The following is an 18,739-nucleotide window of genomic DNA, read 5'->3' as shown; positions in this document are numbered from 1 at the left end:
ACTGACGTGGAATCCCCACACAAGACTTAAAAGATAGCAACTTAACAGAAGGACAACTACGAAGACTCCTAGGACCAAAATCCGTCTTGACCGTCAATACTCAACTAACGTTATATACGACTTTACTGCGACCACTTTGGACATACTGAGTAGAACTGCGGGGTTCTACCAAGCCATCCAACACCCATCGCATCCAATTCTTCCAATCAAAAGTCCTCAGACGAATCGTCAAATCTCCTTACTACGACCCTAATCTCACTATCCATAACGACCTCAACATTCCTTTTGTCAATGTACTGATCCGTTCCCAATTGCTAAAGTTTCACACCAACTTCTCGATCCATCCTACAACTCGAGCCCATCCCAAGAACCCGCCACGTCGCCTTGTTCTCGACAATGGTCTCGAGACCTTCTTGCCCCTTAATCCCGCACACTTGAGTGCCAGTATTCTCATACCATGTGTCCTCCGGGCGCAACGCTGGCAATAGTGCTAGTGCTGTGTGATAAGAACAACGTACAGTGATCACATTTCTAATATGCGTATAGGCTACAAATAAATATATATTAAAAAAACAAAAACAAATTGGAATAAGGTGAACCAAAACCCACGTCGGGACCGTGATAGCGTAGATTATTAGCTAGCTTAGCTCTTCTGAAGACTAATTCCCACTGATATACGGCTCAAAAACTGATTGAGATAACTGACTTTAAACTTAATACGCTGCAGTTTTCCAGTCTGAAATCGTAGCAATTGGACTGTGCGCCAGTGGAATAAAAAGACTAAAACACATTCCAGGAAGATAGACATTTTCTCTGACAGTCAAGCTGGTATACTTAAGACCTTCCTCATGCGAGGTAATGGCAAAAAGCGTATGGCATTGTACGGAATCCCAGGCAGAAACAGTGACCCCAATGATCTGACCCTGGAAATTCCGGACATAGAAACAATGAAAAAATGGACATGTTGGCCAAAAATCTTTTGCCCCGAACCCTACTGTGACTTAGCACTTTGCCGCAAAAAATCATACATCCAAAAACGGATCCTTAATGAGTCTAAAAATTAGTGGAGCGACACTCCAGGCATGAGGCACGCGAAGAGATTCATAGAAGGGCCATCCTCAGGACAGGAATTACTTTAAGGTAACAGATTTAGCATTCTGGTTGGATTCCTGACAATGCACAGCCGCCTCAGAAGGTATATGCACCAGATAGGAGTACTTAAGTACTACTATTTCACAACAACAAATACTGTGCAGATACTACTAGGAAGAAGAGAAACGGCAGAACTCGTTTTATGCTTTTGGTCGACGTAGTGTAGAATCTTTCAATTAATAGAGGAAAAGTCGCAAGCAAGATCCTACCGTAGGAGCCTCTGGCAAGGGTATGGAGATTGACTAGGAACCTGAATCTAGCCAATGAGATATAAAAATAAATAAATAAAGTAAAGGAGTACATCTACTTAGGTCGAGGGGTGTAAGACCTTGTGGCCGCCTCATTTATCCCTATCCCTAGAAGAAGAAGAAACTCGAGATCTTCACTTGGCGGAAGAAATCTTCTGTATGATATGGGACACGCTCTCTCTCTCTCTCTCTCTCTCTCTCTCACACACACACACACACACAAATCTTTCCTACAGTGAAAGCCTATGAGATAATGCAAGTCATCTGCGGATGGGGGAAAACGAAGCCCATCTGGCTCTCCTCATTGCTAAAATTCACTATCTATCCTAAAATTTTTTAAACTTTAAAAATAAAGGGGTTTATCAGGCCGGAACGTCTTTTATTAAATAATTTTCAAAAGATTAAAAAGGGACTTCTTTAAGGAACTTTTTATAAGGGCAAGAGCGCGTGCTTTGAAGTTTGTAATATCACGTAAGCGGAAAACACCTTGGACTTCCCCTCGCAGTAAAGACAAATTTCCCCCTCCTACTTTTGTAAAGACTTCAATTCATAATGAAAGAAGTCCGCCAGTCAGTCTGAACTATTTACCATTTGGACTCGGAGGCGTTGGGGCAATATTGATTAACGTAAGTGACGAAATTGAAACAAAACCGTCAATTGATTATTCCAGGTGCTTTAAACACGAACGAAAACCTGACTGTTGAAGAAATTGTGGCTTGGTCGTATCATTTTCGTCTGTCTTTCTTCGCTGATTTGGTCAGTTCATCGTGTTAGGAGGTTGATTATTCATACCGCGAGACTAGGCGGACCATGATGACCGAAAACGATCAAGCTACAAGTTCATCTCGCAGAACGCAGAGTACAAAAGAAACGTCACATCAGTAGAATCAATTGTCTCGCTTTTGTTCATTTTATTTATAATTGATCTCAATTATTTGCACCCTTCGAATACGCAATGATCAAAAGATTTGCTGCTTAGCCGAAGCAATCTTCAGGATTATCTTAAAATACTTTACCTAAAGAAAAAGCTTAATAAAATCAATTCCGCCCATTGTGTTTTGAGTTAATTGATAATATTAATTATCCGTTTGGTTTTAATAAATGGATAAAAATTCCTTTTATTATTCTCACTTTGTTAGTTGATTTTTTCTGTGATCGTGATTCAAGCCACAGTTTTAAGCTGATTTAGCGATTCGATCACCCGAAATCTCAATGCAATGATTAGCAATCTAACAAGTAATTTAAACTGTGAGACTTTTTTTAAAGATTACATTCCTAAACACTAAAAATAAACAATGATATTGTTATAAGCTTGACCTTGGCATACATGAAATTATACTTTTGAATATTCAACAAGAATGTGCCTTTCACGTCGATTATCTTTTAATGACCTTATTGGCCAGAAAATTATTGGATATTTTCGAAGTATTATACTTTAGCGTTCCCATGAAAATCGCCTAATCTTGTACACCGTAGATAATGAATTTCTGACCGTTCATCTTGTACGTTCTGGGTCACGGATGTGCAATATTCAGTCTGTAAGGACGGTGAGCTAGCGCCCGAGAAAAGCGCATCCAAAAAACGTTATCCAGTGGAAATATACCGACGATCCTTTTTTCCGATATTAGTAAATAGACTAACAGACAATAATAGACCGTTCAGTTCGAGTTCTAGGTTTAATTGTCCGTCACGGATCGGCTAAGTCGGCCTTGATTACACCTTCAAAAAGATCTATTTTATTAAAATATCTTTGGTTTTGTTGAGAATAATGAAACGTACAAACCAGAAATTATTACATAACTGACCTTCATGATTCATTCAATGACAAATTAAAACTTTACGTCTGGCTGCCGGAAAATCGCAAATTGAACCATGAGCCTATGTGCACTTGAACTTACGTGAGTCTATACGAAACCTTGCTTAGCTTATATGAAACTATTCTTGCATGCGCTAATGTCCAACTGATCTTTTCTGAGGCTATATGCAATTGATCTTATATGCCTTTATGTGCAACTGATCTATTTTGAGCCCACGTGAAACATCTTTCCAGTTCTCATGTGTAACTAATATCCTGAGCCAATGCGAAACTGTTCTTTCATGTGCCTACATAAACTAATTTTTCCTAATCCGACGTGAAACAGAGATCTTACTGAACCTGATTTGCACGAGCCATTGTACAACTGATCTTGCATGCTCCTATGCCCAACTGACCTTTCCTGAGGTTATGTGCAACTGATCTTGCATGTGCCTATGTGCAATAGATCTTTTCTTAGCCCACGTTAAATAGATCTTTCGGGAGCCCATGTGCAATTGATTTCCTGAGCCAATGCGAAACCGACCTTTCTGAGCTTATAACTGATTTTGCATACGCCAATGTCTAACTGATCTTTCCAGTACCCATGTGAAACAGAGCTTTTCTGAGGCTATGTGCAACTGATCTTTTCTGAGACTATGCAACTAATCTTGCATGCGCCATGTGCAACTGATATACTGAGCCAATACAAAACTGTCTATATTCTCTTATATCTTTACATGATGATGTGTAGATTTATTTTACGACAGTCTAGTTAAATTTCTGACCGTCCTGCTATAAAGGAATGTCAATTTAAAAAAAAGTCTGTGGAATGCATACCTTAGCGGCATCGAAGTCGCTCAAACGCTTAACTATTTTCATTATATTAAAACCTGGTCGTACATGATTATTTGGACGGCCACTAAACACCACACACTTGGTTGTACAGTTTAATTTATAAAATTTGTTAACTTGATTATTCACTGACCCAACAGTTGACCTATTTGTTTATCAGACAGAAAAACGTTTCGATAAAGACCGGCTAGGACGAAACCCAAGCAGGGTGACGAAAATGAACGTTTCGTTTGATACCGTTTCATCTTACAATGAAGCTTCTGAACTCGGCAAATCGGAAACGGATTTTGTCCCATTCCGAAGGACGAGACTCGTCCTCGGTGAAAAAGAGAAAGCGACCTTCGAAAGTATGAACGATCTAGTAACATTCGTTCTACTTCGACTGTTGTCCAGTTACTAAACATTATTTCTGTCCTCGTTTTTAGGATGGCGTACCCTGAGGTGATCAGCGTGGAAAACTCCGTGAGGGAGGAGCTGCTGGCGGATCACCAGGGCGAGAAGACCGACTGGGTTCAGGTCGGCCCGAAGAAATACTTGCTGCCAAGTAAATGCAAAACGGAGATGAAGATTTTCCTGGACATAAAGACCAGACCCGACGACGTATGGATATCCACCTTTCCTAGAACAGGTGAATCTTCTCTTTCTTTTATTTTTGTTTTTTAAGTCTTGTAATTTAAAGGCAGAAATTCTTCGACAGGGACGACCGTAACTCAAGAAATGGTGTGGCTATTGATGAACAATTGTGACTTCGAAAAGGCGAAAGGGCTCAATTTATTCGTGAGATCACCATTTTTGGAGTGAGTCCAACGTTCGTTGAGGCTGATTTTCGGATTATTAATTTTTGCATTTTTCAGATTAGACTTGTTTTTCCATGAAGAGACAAAAAATAAACTTTTGGAAGAGAACGCCGATAACGAGGAAAACAGGATCATCATCGAGAACATGTCGAAACCGGTGTTTGAAACTATCGACGATATGGATTCACCTCGCGTCATCAAAACACACTTCCCTCCAAGCCTCCTTCCACTCGATTTAGAGGAAACTGGAGCCAAAGTAAATATATTTTTAATTTGTTCTATATTTTCTTGAGTTACGCTGGGTGATGAACCTGCAGTTTGGACGTTTTCGATCATTTTTGATGTGTTATACGCGTTCCGCCGCCTTCCCCTCCTTAAAACCCTAACCACTAAAGATGGCGGATGACCGAAGCTCTAAGTTCAAAAACGAACCAAAACAGGGTGGTTACAACATACAAAAAACAATCGGAAACGACCAAACTATGAATGAAAATATTTTCCCATCACACCAAATATTTTACTTAAGTTTTAAGTTACCTGGTTAGAACCTTTTTGGGTTGAGAATCTACTTTTAGGCTGAAAACTGTTTTGTGACAAATTTACAAGTCTCAATTCTTCACCTACAATATAGTTTATTGTATAAACCAGATGTAAAAAAAGTAAAATACTTTGCAAACTGTGGCATGTAGAGGCTGTCATTAGGTGATTCTTCTATTCGCCATGCTAATGATCTTCAGTTTTAAGTTCAGCATTGCCCTTGAAATGTGTATGTAATTATTATTGTAATAGTAGATATTGTAAATTGGTCTGACCTCTTGTCCATGAAACACAACAGGTTTAGCCGATGGCAACTGTTTAGCCATTTTAGGATATTTAGCCCTCTTGAATGGCAGGAATTATTGTATTAAATATTTTGCTTAACAAGTAATAGTTTACACACCAGTTTTTAATGTATTTCAGTACTGAAGTACAATCTAGGATGTAAGATGACAAGGAATATAACTACCAGAAAGGGAAAGTTTATTTAAACAACGTTCATTGGAGTAAATGCAAAATACAATATCTATAGATAATTTATACACATACATACGTTTTGTTTCCAGGTCATATATCTTGCAAGGAATCCCATGGATGTCGTACTGTCATTCTACCATTTGACAAGACTCTGGCGAACTTCAGATTACGTAAATACGTTTCAACAGTTCTGCCGACAGTTTAAAGAAGGATTAGGTGAATGCTTCTTCAATTATTTCAAAATGTGTCTGTAGATCCAAAGTGAACCATAATCAAAAATTAATTTTTAACAGTACCTTGGGCACCATTCTGGGAACATGTCCAGGAAGGATGGGAAAGGAGGAACAATAGGAACTACATATTTATTTTCTATGAAGATATGGTCAAGGTATAAAATATCAGAATATTTTGCAAGAGAAATTTGTATATAATTTTTCATCGTAGGACATGACAGCGACCATAAGAAAGTTGATGGAGTTCCTTGAAGTTGAGTACGATGAAGAAACGATTGCTAAGCTTGCTGACCATCTCAATATCAATAATTTCAAAATGAATCCATCGGTTAACTTTGAGTCACTAAGGAATGTCGGTATATTCAGCAAAGACGAGCAATCATTTATCCGACAAGGTATTCTGAAATTTGAAAATTATTCGTTATAGATTATTATTATTATTTTTTTTTTTAAGGCAACGAGAGAGGAAATAAAAATGAGTTTACAGAAGAAATGAAGGAGTCCTTTAGACAGTGGATAAATGAAAACTATGAAAACACAGATCTGAGATTTCCTTCAAAGCATTGACAAATCAATTACACTAAGTATAAAATATACCAAAAATATCTCTGTTTATAAAAGAAAATATCACTAGAAGATTATAATGTAGGTTATCTTAAACATTAAAAACTATTTTAAAAAAATGTTCGTCTATTTATAAAAATAATAAATAATTAAACATAAGCTATCTCATAACTCACTTCGAGGAAACTTGCATTTTTTTCTAAAACAAGTCTAAGTGAAAACTCAGTGAGAAAAGCATCGGCCAACGATTGTTCAGCTTCTGCGGATATTTCTTGAATCCTCTTTCCTTTGATCCCTTTGATCAATCTGATTAACCTTGAAGCTTTACATCTCACGAGGACTACTGCAGTCATTTTACCTTAAAGGAAAATAAATATAAACCTAACTTTCAAAATTGTTGACTGTTTACTGGAACTCACCACATTTGTCAACGTCCAGAAATTCCAATTCAACGATCAAGTTATACGGTATTTCCTGGGGCAAGGCATCAAGGAGTTTGGCCCGAACGGTTTCTTCAATTATTTGCACCTGTTTTTGGTCTGTAAAAACATTTTCGGGAAAAGGCCATTCCCCGGGACAAGCTGCGTTTAAAAGATATTGCTAGAAATATGGGTAAATATAATTTAAAAATTATTTTTATTTATTAACTGAGTTCAGCTCTAAAAACTCGAATAATAAATTAATTTTATAGTACAATTAGTTTACCTTTATGTCGTCAACCCCTTCATTGAGAAGAGCAGAAATCATAAAAATTTCACTGAAATTTGTCCAGTAAGTTTTGACAGATTTGTCGCTATCTCTATCAGACAATCTCTGGTTAATTTCATGATTATGTTGTTTTAACTGTCCCTTTGTCAGTTTATCAGATATATCTAAAAGCTGTCTCTTTGACTTAAGTGTGTCTATCTGTCAAACAGAAAACTGAATAATTAAAATATACAACATAGAACTCTTAACAAATAATTGAAACCTTGTTGAGGACAAGAAATGACTCTTTGGACTGGAAAGCATTCAGTAGTTTCATGACTTTCGAATCCAATTTGGTATTAGTGTAACTGTTTGACATATCGTGTACGACGCCGATGACATCAGCCTCTCCAATAGCTCTTTCACCGTCCGTCATAAAATGAGGCTGTAGTTTGTATCTATACAAAAATTCTATAATAATTCACCAAAACGATTTATTCCGATTAAAAATATTACTTCTGTGTCTCTGAATGTGTCACAAGACCTGGGGTATCGACAAAAATTAACTGTGTGTCTTTTTCGATCAACAAAGCCTTCGCCCTCCATCGTGTCGTATGAACCTTTTTGGAAACAGGAAAGACCTAGAAAAAACAGAACAACAATTATTTTTATGCGATTATTGTTGGATTGTTGACAATGTTTGTTCCCAGGCCATGAAGGTGATTTCAATAAAGATCGAAACGTTGGCACAATAAAGAAAATGTTTTTCTAAAACCTACGTCACACCAGACCGCATATCACGATCTCCGAATAATCATTGGCTAACGGTCACTAAACACTACACACGTTGACAATAAGGTCCATTAAGGCCTACTGCAGAAATTTCAACCTTTTGTTTTTGACTGTACAGTAAGAAATTGTACATGACAGGCATGAAACATAAACTTTACAGTACAAATGAGGAGTAATCAGCATCAGCTCTACTTCTTTTCTCTTTAAAGGGAATCTTTTATTATATCAGTTTTATATTCCAGTTTTCCTCCATGAAGATCCTACTTATATTTATTGAAATTGATTTAATTGTGATCTTTCCGAGGGTATAGTTCAATATATATAAAGATAGTATCTTTCCCAGAAGTAGCCTCCATTGTATGTAGACCAAAGATATAAACTTCACAGTTGTCAAAAGTAATTTCTGTAATACTGGAGGGCTTAATCCAATTGGGATTGGGTGCTGCAAACATGGGGCAGAACCTTTATAATACTTTTTCCAAATGAATCTGACATAAAATTCCAAGGGTTATGCTGGGATTGAAATGCTGGATGTCCTAACCACTCGGCACTTCAACTATTTTGCATTTAGCTTTATTCAGAGCCTGGAAACGGCCTAATTTAATCACAGCTGGATGTGATAAAAGAAAAAAAAAGGGAGTATTCATTTTTCTCCTCCTTCAGGTTGAAGCAACTGCCATGTTCATGACATTAACTAGAACTTGCACGACTGTAGATACAATTGAACAAAAATACAACAGTTAAAGCAAGGAAGGATTAGAAACTGTTTTGTAGTATATAATCAGCTTTATTGACCACTTCAAAACTTCAAAAATCAGAGCTGAATGCGATTTAAAAAAGACATGAAAAGGGATTTTCTAGTTTTTCCCTCCCCAGGTTGAAGCAGCTGATAAAAGGCAAAATTCTTCTTCTGTGAATGGATGAATGTGAACTGGACGGCTGAAGGTAGAAATGGAAAATGGATCTGTGGATACATTTAGCTAAGTTAATTGGAAATATGTCAATTAATTTAATAAGAAGCATGTGCGATAATAAAAATGAGGTTTGTTTTATTGAAGCACCCAAACATAGCCTTCCTATGCTTTCAATATGCTTTATAATATATCATCTATTTTATTATATTAACCACATCAAAACACGCTAACTTCATCAGAGCTGAATGAAGAAAGAACACAAATAAAAAAAAAGCATTAGAAGGGATATTCCATTTTTTCCTCAGGTTGAAGCAGCTGCCAAAATTCGAATTGTAATTATTCTTCTGTGACCAATTCCATGTTCGCACTACAAATAGCTAGAACTTGACACAACTGAAGGAAAAAATGGAAAACCGGGCAAAAACTGAGCTATGGGCTAACTTAGTTCAGTTAACTGAAAAAATTATGTCAGTTAATTAAATCATGCCTGTGACACAAATTTTTCATTAAAAAAAAGTGTTGTGTACAATTATTTGAGTATTTGTATAATAAGAATAACATGATAAAAATAATAAAAGTTACTATCAAAAGCTTTTGAAAAGTACGCAGTTTAACATACAATCAACCTGAAGTCCTTTACAAAAAGATTGCAATATATAATCTTGAAATATAAGTAAGTTGGTTAATGTTGTTAATGCGATTGAAAACCATGATTTGGAACAATAATGTTTTAAATATTGGGTTTAAGGAATTTAATGATACTTTCAAAAATTTTGCCTACTGCAGGTTGTACACAAATTGGTATATTTACAAATATTACTTTTATTACTATTATTGTAAGGTGTTGATGACTTTAAAGAGGGGCTTTCCAAACTGTAGTCTGCCGACCCTGACTAGGGGGTCTGTAGCGAACGTTGAGGAAAATTAATAATTACAAAAATAAACGCACGATGAATGAATAGTTTTTTATTTTGCAGCAGCAGTCATTGTGTTCTCCACAAACATGCTTTAGCTAGAATATAAATGCCAGACTCTTTTAAGAATGTTTTGGATGAGTCTGTTTTAATTATTAATATCAAATTGTTACCATTGGAGTCAAGACTTTTCAGAATACTATGATGATTATGATAAGGGAAGTGTTCAACATTCTCTGATTCACCACGCAGAAGTGAGATGGCTGTCTCTTGGGCAATTTCACGATTATGGGAATTACGTTCTGAAGTCTTATTTCTGTTGATGGGCCATAATGTCAAATTGGCCAAGTATTCAATGATGAGAAATAGCAATGTATTCTGTTGTATTCATTAGATATTTTCATGAAAATGAATGAGATGAGTCTTTCTTTGCACGGGAAGAATATCATAACTTTCGATGGTAATGACAAGTTCACACCTTCAAAAGAAAATTCCAGTTTTGGGTTGAATCTGTTGAGGAGGAAGGGGTGGTGTTTTGCTGTGTTAAATTATTTTTACAAGAAAACAAACTGGAGCTTGCGAACGTCACATTGACTGACGAAATATGTGAACATATTAGAAGTATGGAGATATCCTTTGAGCACTACTTCCCAACAGCTTGAGATATGATGCTTCTAACCATGAATGGACGGTCAAACCTTTTTCAATTTGGACAAAGCCAACCAGTCTATTTTCAAGTGAATGTGAATGTTTGATAGACATTACTTAAGACTCCACCTTGAAATCTACTTTCAATTCTGACACTTACCCCCTTGTTTTAGCTTCGTCTGGATAACAAAAAATTCAACTGTTGAAAAAGCAAAATGTGTTCTTTCATTTGCCAAAATTTACCTAGCGAATTCAAATTTTTCTATCTATAGCCATTCTAACTAAATTCCAAAGCTGTCTAGATGGTGAACTGGACATCCGTCTCCAGCTATCAAAAATTAAACCCACTATATCCAAATTGTGCAGGCTAAAACAACTCATTCTTCCTATTAATTCATTAGTGTACAAATTACTTTTGAATTGATTCCGTTCTGTCCAATTTGATTTTAGTATTCAGGATTTGGTAAATAAAGAAGTATATAAATCTAATGTTTGATTTCATAATGATATCCCTCTCCATCACCTACGGACTGGCTAATGGTAATTTATAAAACTTAAATTCACTATAGATGTAAGTATCTAATTTTAAATACTTGAATGCAATGGATAAGCATTGGCAGATATGGATTTTTGTTCTGTGAAAGGGGTCTGATGACAAAAAGGTTGGGAAGCCCTGCTTTAAAGAACAAACGCTAGAAAAATGATTGGCAAACAGAAAGGAAATTGAAAGCATATCAAAGGTTTCTAAATTATTTAAAAACATTTTAACAGGACAACTGGACTTTTTTAAGATGTTGAAATAGTGATAAAATTTATTTATGCTACATGTATTTCTAATAGATTTAATATTATTGATATATTTCAATAAATTTCTTAATTAATTTTTTTTAATCTAAGGTCTTGGTTGAGATGAAAAAGGTAGTGTCATGAGCAGGCTTCGAACTCACAACCTTTGGCTTAATACGCTGCTGTTCTATCGTGACTTCAATCCACTCGGACACCAACTCCAAATCTCTCGCTAAGGCCCGGTACACACAGAGGCCATCGATATGACAGTTTGGTATCTATGTGACCAATGTAACATATGGACAGATACAATTATTCAGATGGGGAGACTGGCAGGCGACCAGTATAAGATACTGATTTTTAGCCGCTAGATATTTTTTCTGTCTGAAAACCCTTCTGACTCTTGTTTTCATACCCCTTCTTGGAAACTTTGAAAAAGATATGGATAGAAGTGACATTTTTGATAACGATAAACGAATTTCATTAGTACAAACATATCCCACGCTTTGTAACAGTGATCATGATTATGTGGATAAAGTTAAAAAAGAAAATGCATGGCAAAATGTGGAAAACCCTACATTACTCTACTTTTACTTGCTTTCATCTAATTAAATGCCAAAGAGCTACAGCTTCTGACTCGTCCATTATAAAAACATGACAGAATCAAACATCTAGGTCTTTAAAAAGAGTGGGAGATGTTGAGAAGAAATGGAAGACCTATCACAAGAATACTTTCTGTACCTCATATCAGTATCGCATACATGTCTCTCATACTGATCACCTCCCTGTGGCATAAGTCACAGAGAATATCCTGATTAATCAAAATTAGAAAAATGGCAAAAAGAGGGAAAACTAAAAACGGTTTTAGGTTGAGATGAGTTGGTGTCCGAGTGGATCGAAGTAACGATAGCTCAAGTGGTTAGAGCAGCGACATATTGAGCCGAAGGTTGTGGGTTTTAATCCTGCTCGTGACACTTTTATATCGAAACTATGACCTAAGGAAAAAAAAGAATAATTAAATGAAATAATTAATATGGTCAATTATGACAGCTTAACATAATGGATTATTGATATAGTTAGAATGCAATGTACTGAAGATATACGCTTTATAGTTGTACAATTCGCTTTATTGGCCACCTCAAAACGTGCTAAATTCATCAGATTTGAATGCCTTAAAAGAAAAAAAAAATACGAAAAGTGCGTTTCACCTTTCTTTTGACAAGTTGATTGATGAGTGTGCTTTTGCCTGAATTGGGCGCACCAATGATGGCCACTTTGATCAGCTTCTTTTCCGGGACCGGGATCGGCCTCGCGTGTTCTTCGTTAAGCCATCTCGCAGGGAATGCGGTTATTTTAGCAGCGTGCAACAATTCGTTTCTGCACCAATGTCTCAAATAGCGTACAGCGCAATACGACACCATCGTCCGAACGAAGGCAACGAGGCAAGTATTGAGAAGTGAGGTTTCACAGACCCGAGGCCATTTGTATTGAAACTCGGACACGTCCGTTGTCTTCAAAGCGTTGAATTTTAACAAAGAAATTCATTTTTCGCCGTTTTATGTAGTGATTTTATTATATTTCTATTTATTTAGACATCGAAGGAAAACATGTTGAAAGTCAAACCGCTGGGTTGAGGAAATTTCGCACTTTGAGGTCGAATGGAGGGTTTCGGCGCTTTTAAGGTTTACCCTTGACAATCTCGTAGTAGCTTTTTTTTCTGCTTTGGTATTTTTCATGTATCTCTGTCTGCGGACTCTCTTCGATAAAAGTTGTCCGTCAGTGCTGTGAATTGTGCCGTTTCGCGAGTGTTCTCCAATAATGTGTCATGTCCCAGAATACTAAAGTCGTCAACGGTGCCCAGGCTCAAGAGGAGGATGAGGCTAAGTCAGACGAATCTCCTCGAATCGTCGGCGAACAAAAAGGTATAGTCAAAAGTTCATAAGTCGATATTGTTTGTTTTTCCACACCTTTTATCCATTTTATTCCGATCATGTCATTTTGTAGCGTTTTTTCCTTAATTTTTTTTAAACAATTGTGTGTCCGTTTTTATTTTAAAAGATTGCAAACAGATTTTGGCTTTGTGAAATTGTGCGTTTTAGGTTTATTACGCTTTTTACTTCTTTTTCGACTATGCATGGACTGGCTAAGTTCAACGCATGCTTCTCACCTCTACCACATCTTGCTCAACTTCACAATTTTAATCCTTTTATTCCTATTTTACAATTCCTATATTTTTAAAGAACGAGTTTTTTTTTTCACAACCGAACGTTCTTTAAAAAAGTAAACGTAATAAATACAATCTGTGAACAGGATCAGTTCGTTGGGTCGGGGATGAATCATAACAGACCTTTAAAGTGAAAGGTGAACTTCTCTTCCTTTTCCTTGTTTGTGCTGGCGTTGCCGCGGTTTTTCAAAAAAAATCCTCGCCTTTCGTAACTTCTATGTATTTTGTAACAAAATTCAATTAATCATTAAAGATTTTCCTTTTTCCTTCTTAGTTTATATATTTGGGCAGTTTATATTATATCATTATGTTTTTTTATGGCCTTTGTTTACAAAATACAGCGACTCAAGCACCTCGACCTAAGTACAATAAAGTATGGACAAATTTTGTGTTTTTCTAAACTTTCTTAAAATAAACTCTTATGAGAAAACGTGCAAAAATTAATACATGAAAAACACCATTTAAACAAATATGTATAAAAAATCAATTAACTAAGTAATTTAATTTGAACTTTTATGCTAGTTACAAGGGAAATTAGTGTTTTTTCATGCATTCCTTTGCTTCCAGTTAAAGCATTGAGGCAATAAAGAGACTACATTTTTACTAGTGATGGCCGATTTCTTTTGTCGCTCTAGCAGTATTTTTTACTTATGTTTTGAAGATTTCGTATCTTTTATGTATTCTTGATCCCAGCTGACTCTAAAGGTTCTCTGTCGTGTTAAAATGTAATTGCTAGAAAGTAGTTTTGATCACGGACCAAATTGATCATTGATGGCCAAGCTATTAAGTGAGATATCTGGTTGAAGTTTGTGAACTTATGAACATGGATCAAACTATAAGATCAATGTACTGAGGGATATCTTCTCGAGGTCTGCTGGATGATGAACTTGTAGTAGATCAAAACAAGAAGGATAGGCAGGACAAAATGTCTGGGTACCACCAAACTGCCTGATAAATATATTCGTATAAACTATAATGCTTGAGGACTACGGTCTGATGAATCTTTGTCAGAGCAAAACGGCGAGTATAGGTTCACCAACATAATTAGAGACAACTAAACCACAAGACCAATATGTTATGAGATATTGCATGGAGGTTTGTACGGTGATGAACTTTTACTGCTCTTAGTTATCAGGTTTGTGGTAATAACTGAGAGCATTGAAGTAGCTGGAAGATAAACTACAAATGTTAAATGTTACGGAATTTCCAAACTACATGATCAAATCCCCCCGAAATCTTACAAACTGTAGATCAATATATTGTAGGATTTGCTCTTGAAGTCTGCTGGGCGAAATCTACAAACTACAAGTTCAATGTATTGTGGGACATCCTGACGTCTACTGGGTGATGAACCTGTAAAAGAATAAAACGAGGAAGTTAGGCAGACTAAAAGTTAGGGATCCTCCAAACTCCAAGATCAAATCACCCTGAAATCTTACATAGTACGTGATTAGTATGTTGCTGGATAACTTCTCGAGGTTTGCTATGTGACGAACATGTAGCAGATCAAAACAATGAGGTTAGGCAGACAAAATGTAAGGGAATCACCAAACTACCTGATCAATTTGTACAAACCTTCTTGGGGTCAACTGGCTGATGAATCTTTGTAATAGCAAAACGGCGACTATAGGTTCACCAACATGATTAGAGTAGTTATGAGAGATAGAAAGACGTTGATTTTAGAGAGGTGTTATATCTTCTTAATGTCTGTCCGGTGATAACTTATAGCACACCAAAACAAGAAGGATTGGCAGACCAAAATAATACTACTAGATCAATATATTGTGAGATATGCTCTTGAGGTCTGCTGGGAGATGAACAGACCAAAACCACTAGAATTTGTAGGCCAAAGCGTCGGAAACGACTAAACTACAAATTCAATATATTGTGACTTATCTTCTTGAGTTCTGTAGGATGATGAACCTGTATCAGACCAAAACAGAGGTGTTTGGCAGATCAAAATTATTGGAGTCCACTGGACTACAAGATCAATATGTTGTGAGATATCTTCTTGAGGTTGGTGATGATCATGTGGCAGATAATAACAGCTAGGATAGACACAAAATCAATCGATATCTACTAAACCACTGGACTTACGGATGCCCTGAATTTCTTTGTTTGGAATCCTCTACTATTATTTTTAAGTTTTTGGAAGTAACAATATTATTTTTATTATTATGAATCTACAATGTTTTGTTTACCAAAACGACGAGGATATAGTTAGACCCAAATAATCGAAAATGATCAACATATGGTGAGATATCATCTTGCGATCTGCTGTGTGATGAACCGTTGTCAGACCAAAACGACGAGTAAAGGCAGTTATTACTCATCGTCAACAAGACAAGAGGATCTTTAACGTCCGCACCTAGCCTATTCGGCCTTATCGGACGTTTTGATTCTCAATATGAGAGCTGATGCACTTCTGCATACGACGGAAAAGTGTTACCGCCGCAGCATTGGTGTAGTGGTGTACAATGTGTGATGAGTTAAGGCAGACCAAACTGCAAGACCAATATGTTATTAGATATCTTCTTCATGGCAGTTAGCTCAATATGACCAACTCACTCGTATTACTGTTGGCATGAAATCCTTTCTTTTCAATTCTGTAATATTATTTCTCCGAAGGTAACGACATAGACAAAATTGCTGTTCTCAAAACCTTCTGACTGATGTTTGTGTTGTCTGTTAATGTTTGACAAACATGAAGCGTCTTTTTTAATTAGATTAGAACAATAAATCAAATGATTTTTCGTTGAATACTCCGTGCTGTTTGGTCTCTGATCGACATACCCACACAATTTGCCAAATCTGGGTCACTAATTAATTCTGTGATGAACATTAGTAGTGATGAACGATGTCGCTTCGTTGTGCCGTCCACGTGAGTGTTTTGGCTATTATGTAAGGCTCTTTTTAATAAAAAAATACCAAAAATGGTTTAATTAAGGTGTAATAAAGAAGAAACTACAATTATTATGGCGCAAATGACGAAACCTAGCCATCATTACTAGTGAGAATGTTGATAACGCCTTTCTAAGCAACAATAAACTATTATTGCAGTACAATCCCGATAATTATCATCTCGTTAATTCGTAACAGCCAATCATAAAAAAAGTGCATTTTAATCCCTTTAGGCTACTGAAATATCATCGAATTTTTAAAGTCTAATGAATAATCCATTTTGTTCTTAAGAATTAAGCTTCGTAGCTCCTCAACACTACCAACCCTTACAGTGATGAGTTGCTACCGGCTAAACTATTTCTCAGAATTGTATTGTTCAATAAAACTGCCCAAATAGAACAACATAAAAATAATGCTGCTTTTCCCATAAATACACTTAAAAAGAAAAAATGGACACTTGTATTTAGTCGTTTATTTCAAACCATGTGTATTTTTATCGTAATTACTATACTAATTTTAACGTAAACCAAATAAAACGAAATCAGAAATTCATGTTTTAATAAAAATTATTTAATTATGATAGTTTGAAAGAAAGACCAAAACATCGAAAATCATTTAGCGATAGATTAAAATTTAACTAACAATTTATTACCTGGGTTTTCTCTTAATAATGCGTGTTACCTACACTGCCCTCGCCTTAGTCTCCTAGGTGTCGAGTAATAAGCGATCGGATTTCGCCTTGTGAGACACAATCCCATTCTTCATCAGGAGCTGTGCTTGTTTGAGACGGCAAACGATGTCTAACCCGTCTGTTAATCCTACCACGTAAGTCTTGTAAAGGATTAATATCAAGAGAACGTGCTGGTCAATTAATTGTGGTAATCCCTACATCCTCCAAGTAATGGGTGCGGTCAAGCATCATCCATTAACACGAAGTTGTCCCCAATAAGTGGAGCGAATGGGACCACTTGAACTTCCTCAATGTACCTTAGTGTAGTCCAAGATCCATATAATAAACAGTTCGGCACGGGCATGGACGTTGATTCGACCCTTCTCCACAAACCTAACCGGTAACATCTGAGACGAGAATACTCCCCATTGTTTGTTGCTGATTTGCGAATAGTCGCCTTTCTGCTCGATGCCTCTCCAGTATTAAAGAACCTGATGCGGAACGTCTAAAAACTACGCTGTTCTCGCAAAGCCTTCTGATGACTGTTCTAGAGCTCACCCTTACATTTGTTCCGTTTGGAGTTGACCACCTATCACAAACGCTGTTAAATGACGGTTCCGTAGTGCGGAAAAAACAATAAAACGATCGTCTCTAGCCGTAGTACATCGCTGTCGACCACTGCTTCTCTTCAGTCGAGACTTCCGGTAGCCCTAAACTACTGCAGACCATTGTGATGTAGAGCGCGGTACACCCAGAACTTGGGTTTTGTATGCTACGTCCGTACGCATGTGCCCGAATGAGATCTTCAGACGTAATACCATGCTTTTAAGAAAAACAATTTTTTTCTTAAATTTATTGTTTCACCCAAGAAAACAATTCCTTACATTCAAACAATCTTAAACAATTTTAGAAACCAATGAACTCAGTAGACAAGTTGGCTCTGGAAAGGTTATGATGAAAAATGAACATATAAATACAAGTGTCTGATCTTTGTCGTTGAGCATATGATGCCGCGTACATTTTTCTTCATTACAAATTATTTTTAGTATTGGGTGTAAATTGGATCAAATAAATAATTGTTAGTAGGGGTTTTAGTGTAATAGCGGTTAGGTAAACTGTGCTACGTGCTAAGTATGTTTAGGGAGAGAAGTTTTATTATGTAAGTGTATTATTTGTGAATGAATTCATTACTCGACACTATCACGGTCTGGAGTCCTCTAAATGTTGTGCATGTTTTTTAATTAATAGCTCACTCGACAATAGCACGCCCAGGAGGCTAACGTCTGTAATGCGTGCTATTTTGGAATTAATAGCAAACTTGGCGGCACGAACTGATGATAACTTTTGAGCACATGTGTTATTTTGGAATTAATTTATAGCTCATGTGCAAAATAATCAGAAAGGAATAAAACAAATTAAATTAAAAAAGGAATGATCAAAAAGTTGTTCAAATGGATAAAATTTCATGGCATAATCCTTCTAATTCTTTTTCCGTATCTATGACGAAAATATCACTTAATTGATATTATTCACGAAAAATAATTCGCT

At 36.4% G+C, this 18,739-nt stretch overlaps 3 protein-coding genes across 3 annotated transcripts in view; 2 read left to right on the top strand and 1 right to left on the bottom strand.

The window, feature by feature from the left end:
* The first annotated feature begins 1,922 nt into the window (after positions 1–1,922).
* On the top strand, positions 1,923–6,770 carry LOC106672175 (estrogen sulfotransferase-like). Its single transcript, XM_024228648.1, has 8 exons — positions 1,923–2,026; positions 4,473–4,675; positions 4,727–4,844; positions 4,902–5,100; positions 5,948–6,074; positions 6,152–6,246; positions 6,303–6,486; positions 6,546–6,770. Exons 2-8 carry the CDS (start codon positions 4,474–4,476, stop codon positions 6,656–6,658), a joined length of 1,038 nt encoding a protein of 345 aa, XP_024084416.1. The 5' UTR covers positions 1,923–2,026; position 4,473; the 3' UTR covers positions 6,659–6,770.
* Positions 6,263–12,842, bottom strand: LOC106672173 (GTPase Era, mitochondrial). The gene is made up of 7 exons (XM_014403376.2): positions 12,605–12,842; positions 7,859–7,983; positions 7,626–7,800; positions 7,361–7,561; positions 7,075–7,255; positions 6,832–7,013; positions 6,263–6,491 (listed from the first exon to the last, which is right to left on the bottom strand). The coding sequence occupies exons 1-7, from the start codon at positions 12,815–12,817 to the stop codon at positions 6,471–6,473; spliced, it is 1,098 nt and encodes a 365-aa protein (XP_014258862.1). The 5' UTR covers positions 12,818–12,842; the 3' UTR covers positions 6,263–6,470.
* Positions 12,843–12,889: 47 nt separating this feature from the next.
* Positions 12,890–18,739, top strand: part of LOC106672170 (phosphatase and actin regulator 4) — a 107,588-nt gene continuing 101,738 nt past the window's right edge. The window contains exon 1 of the mRNA XM_014403370.1: positions 12,890–13,318. Within this exon, the coding sequence (XP_014258856.1) occupies positions 13,222–13,318 (97 nt within the window). The 5' untranslated portion in view covers positions 12,890–13,221. The remainder of the gene's footprint in view (positions 13,319–18,739) is intronic.

Source organism: Cimex lectularius, unplaced genomic scaffold (assembly GCF_000648675.2).
Source record: "Cimex lectularius strain Harlan isolate CLEC.00 unplaced genomic scaffold, Clec_2.1 scaffold17, whole genome shotgun sequence".
In the NCBI taxonomy this organism is placed as follows: domain Eukaryota; kingdom Metazoa; phylum Arthropoda; class Insecta; order Hemiptera; family Cimicidae; genus Cimex; species Cimex lectularius.
Note: the sequence above shows the minus strand (reverse complement) of the source record. Positions and strands in the feature narration are given on the sequence as shown.

Coding starts and splice junctions, on each gene's coding strand:
- LOC106672173 (XM_014403376.2), bottom strand. CDS start 12,817: ATGGTGTCGTATTGCGCTGTACGCTATTTGAGACATTGGTGCAGAAAC. Junction 7,801..7,858: donor ACACATTCAGAGACACAGAA/GTAATATTTTTA, acceptor ATTTTTGTATAG/ATACAAACTACAGCCTCATT. Junction 7,562..7,625: donor CATTTCTTGTCCTCAACAAG/GTTTCAATTATT, acceptor TCTGTTTGACAG/ATAGACACACTTAAGTCAAA.
- LOC106672175 (XM_024228648.1), top strand. CDS start 4,474: ATGGCGTACCCTGAGGTGATCAGCGTGGAAAACTCCGTGAGGGAGGAG. Junction 6,247..6,302: donor TCTATGAAGATATGGTCAAG/GTATAAAATATC, acceptor TTTTCATCGTAG/GACATGACAGCGACCATAAG. Junction 6,487..6,545: donor GCAATCATTTATCCGACAAG/GTATTCTGAAAT, acceptor TTTTTTTTTAAG/GCAACGAGAGAGGAAATAAA.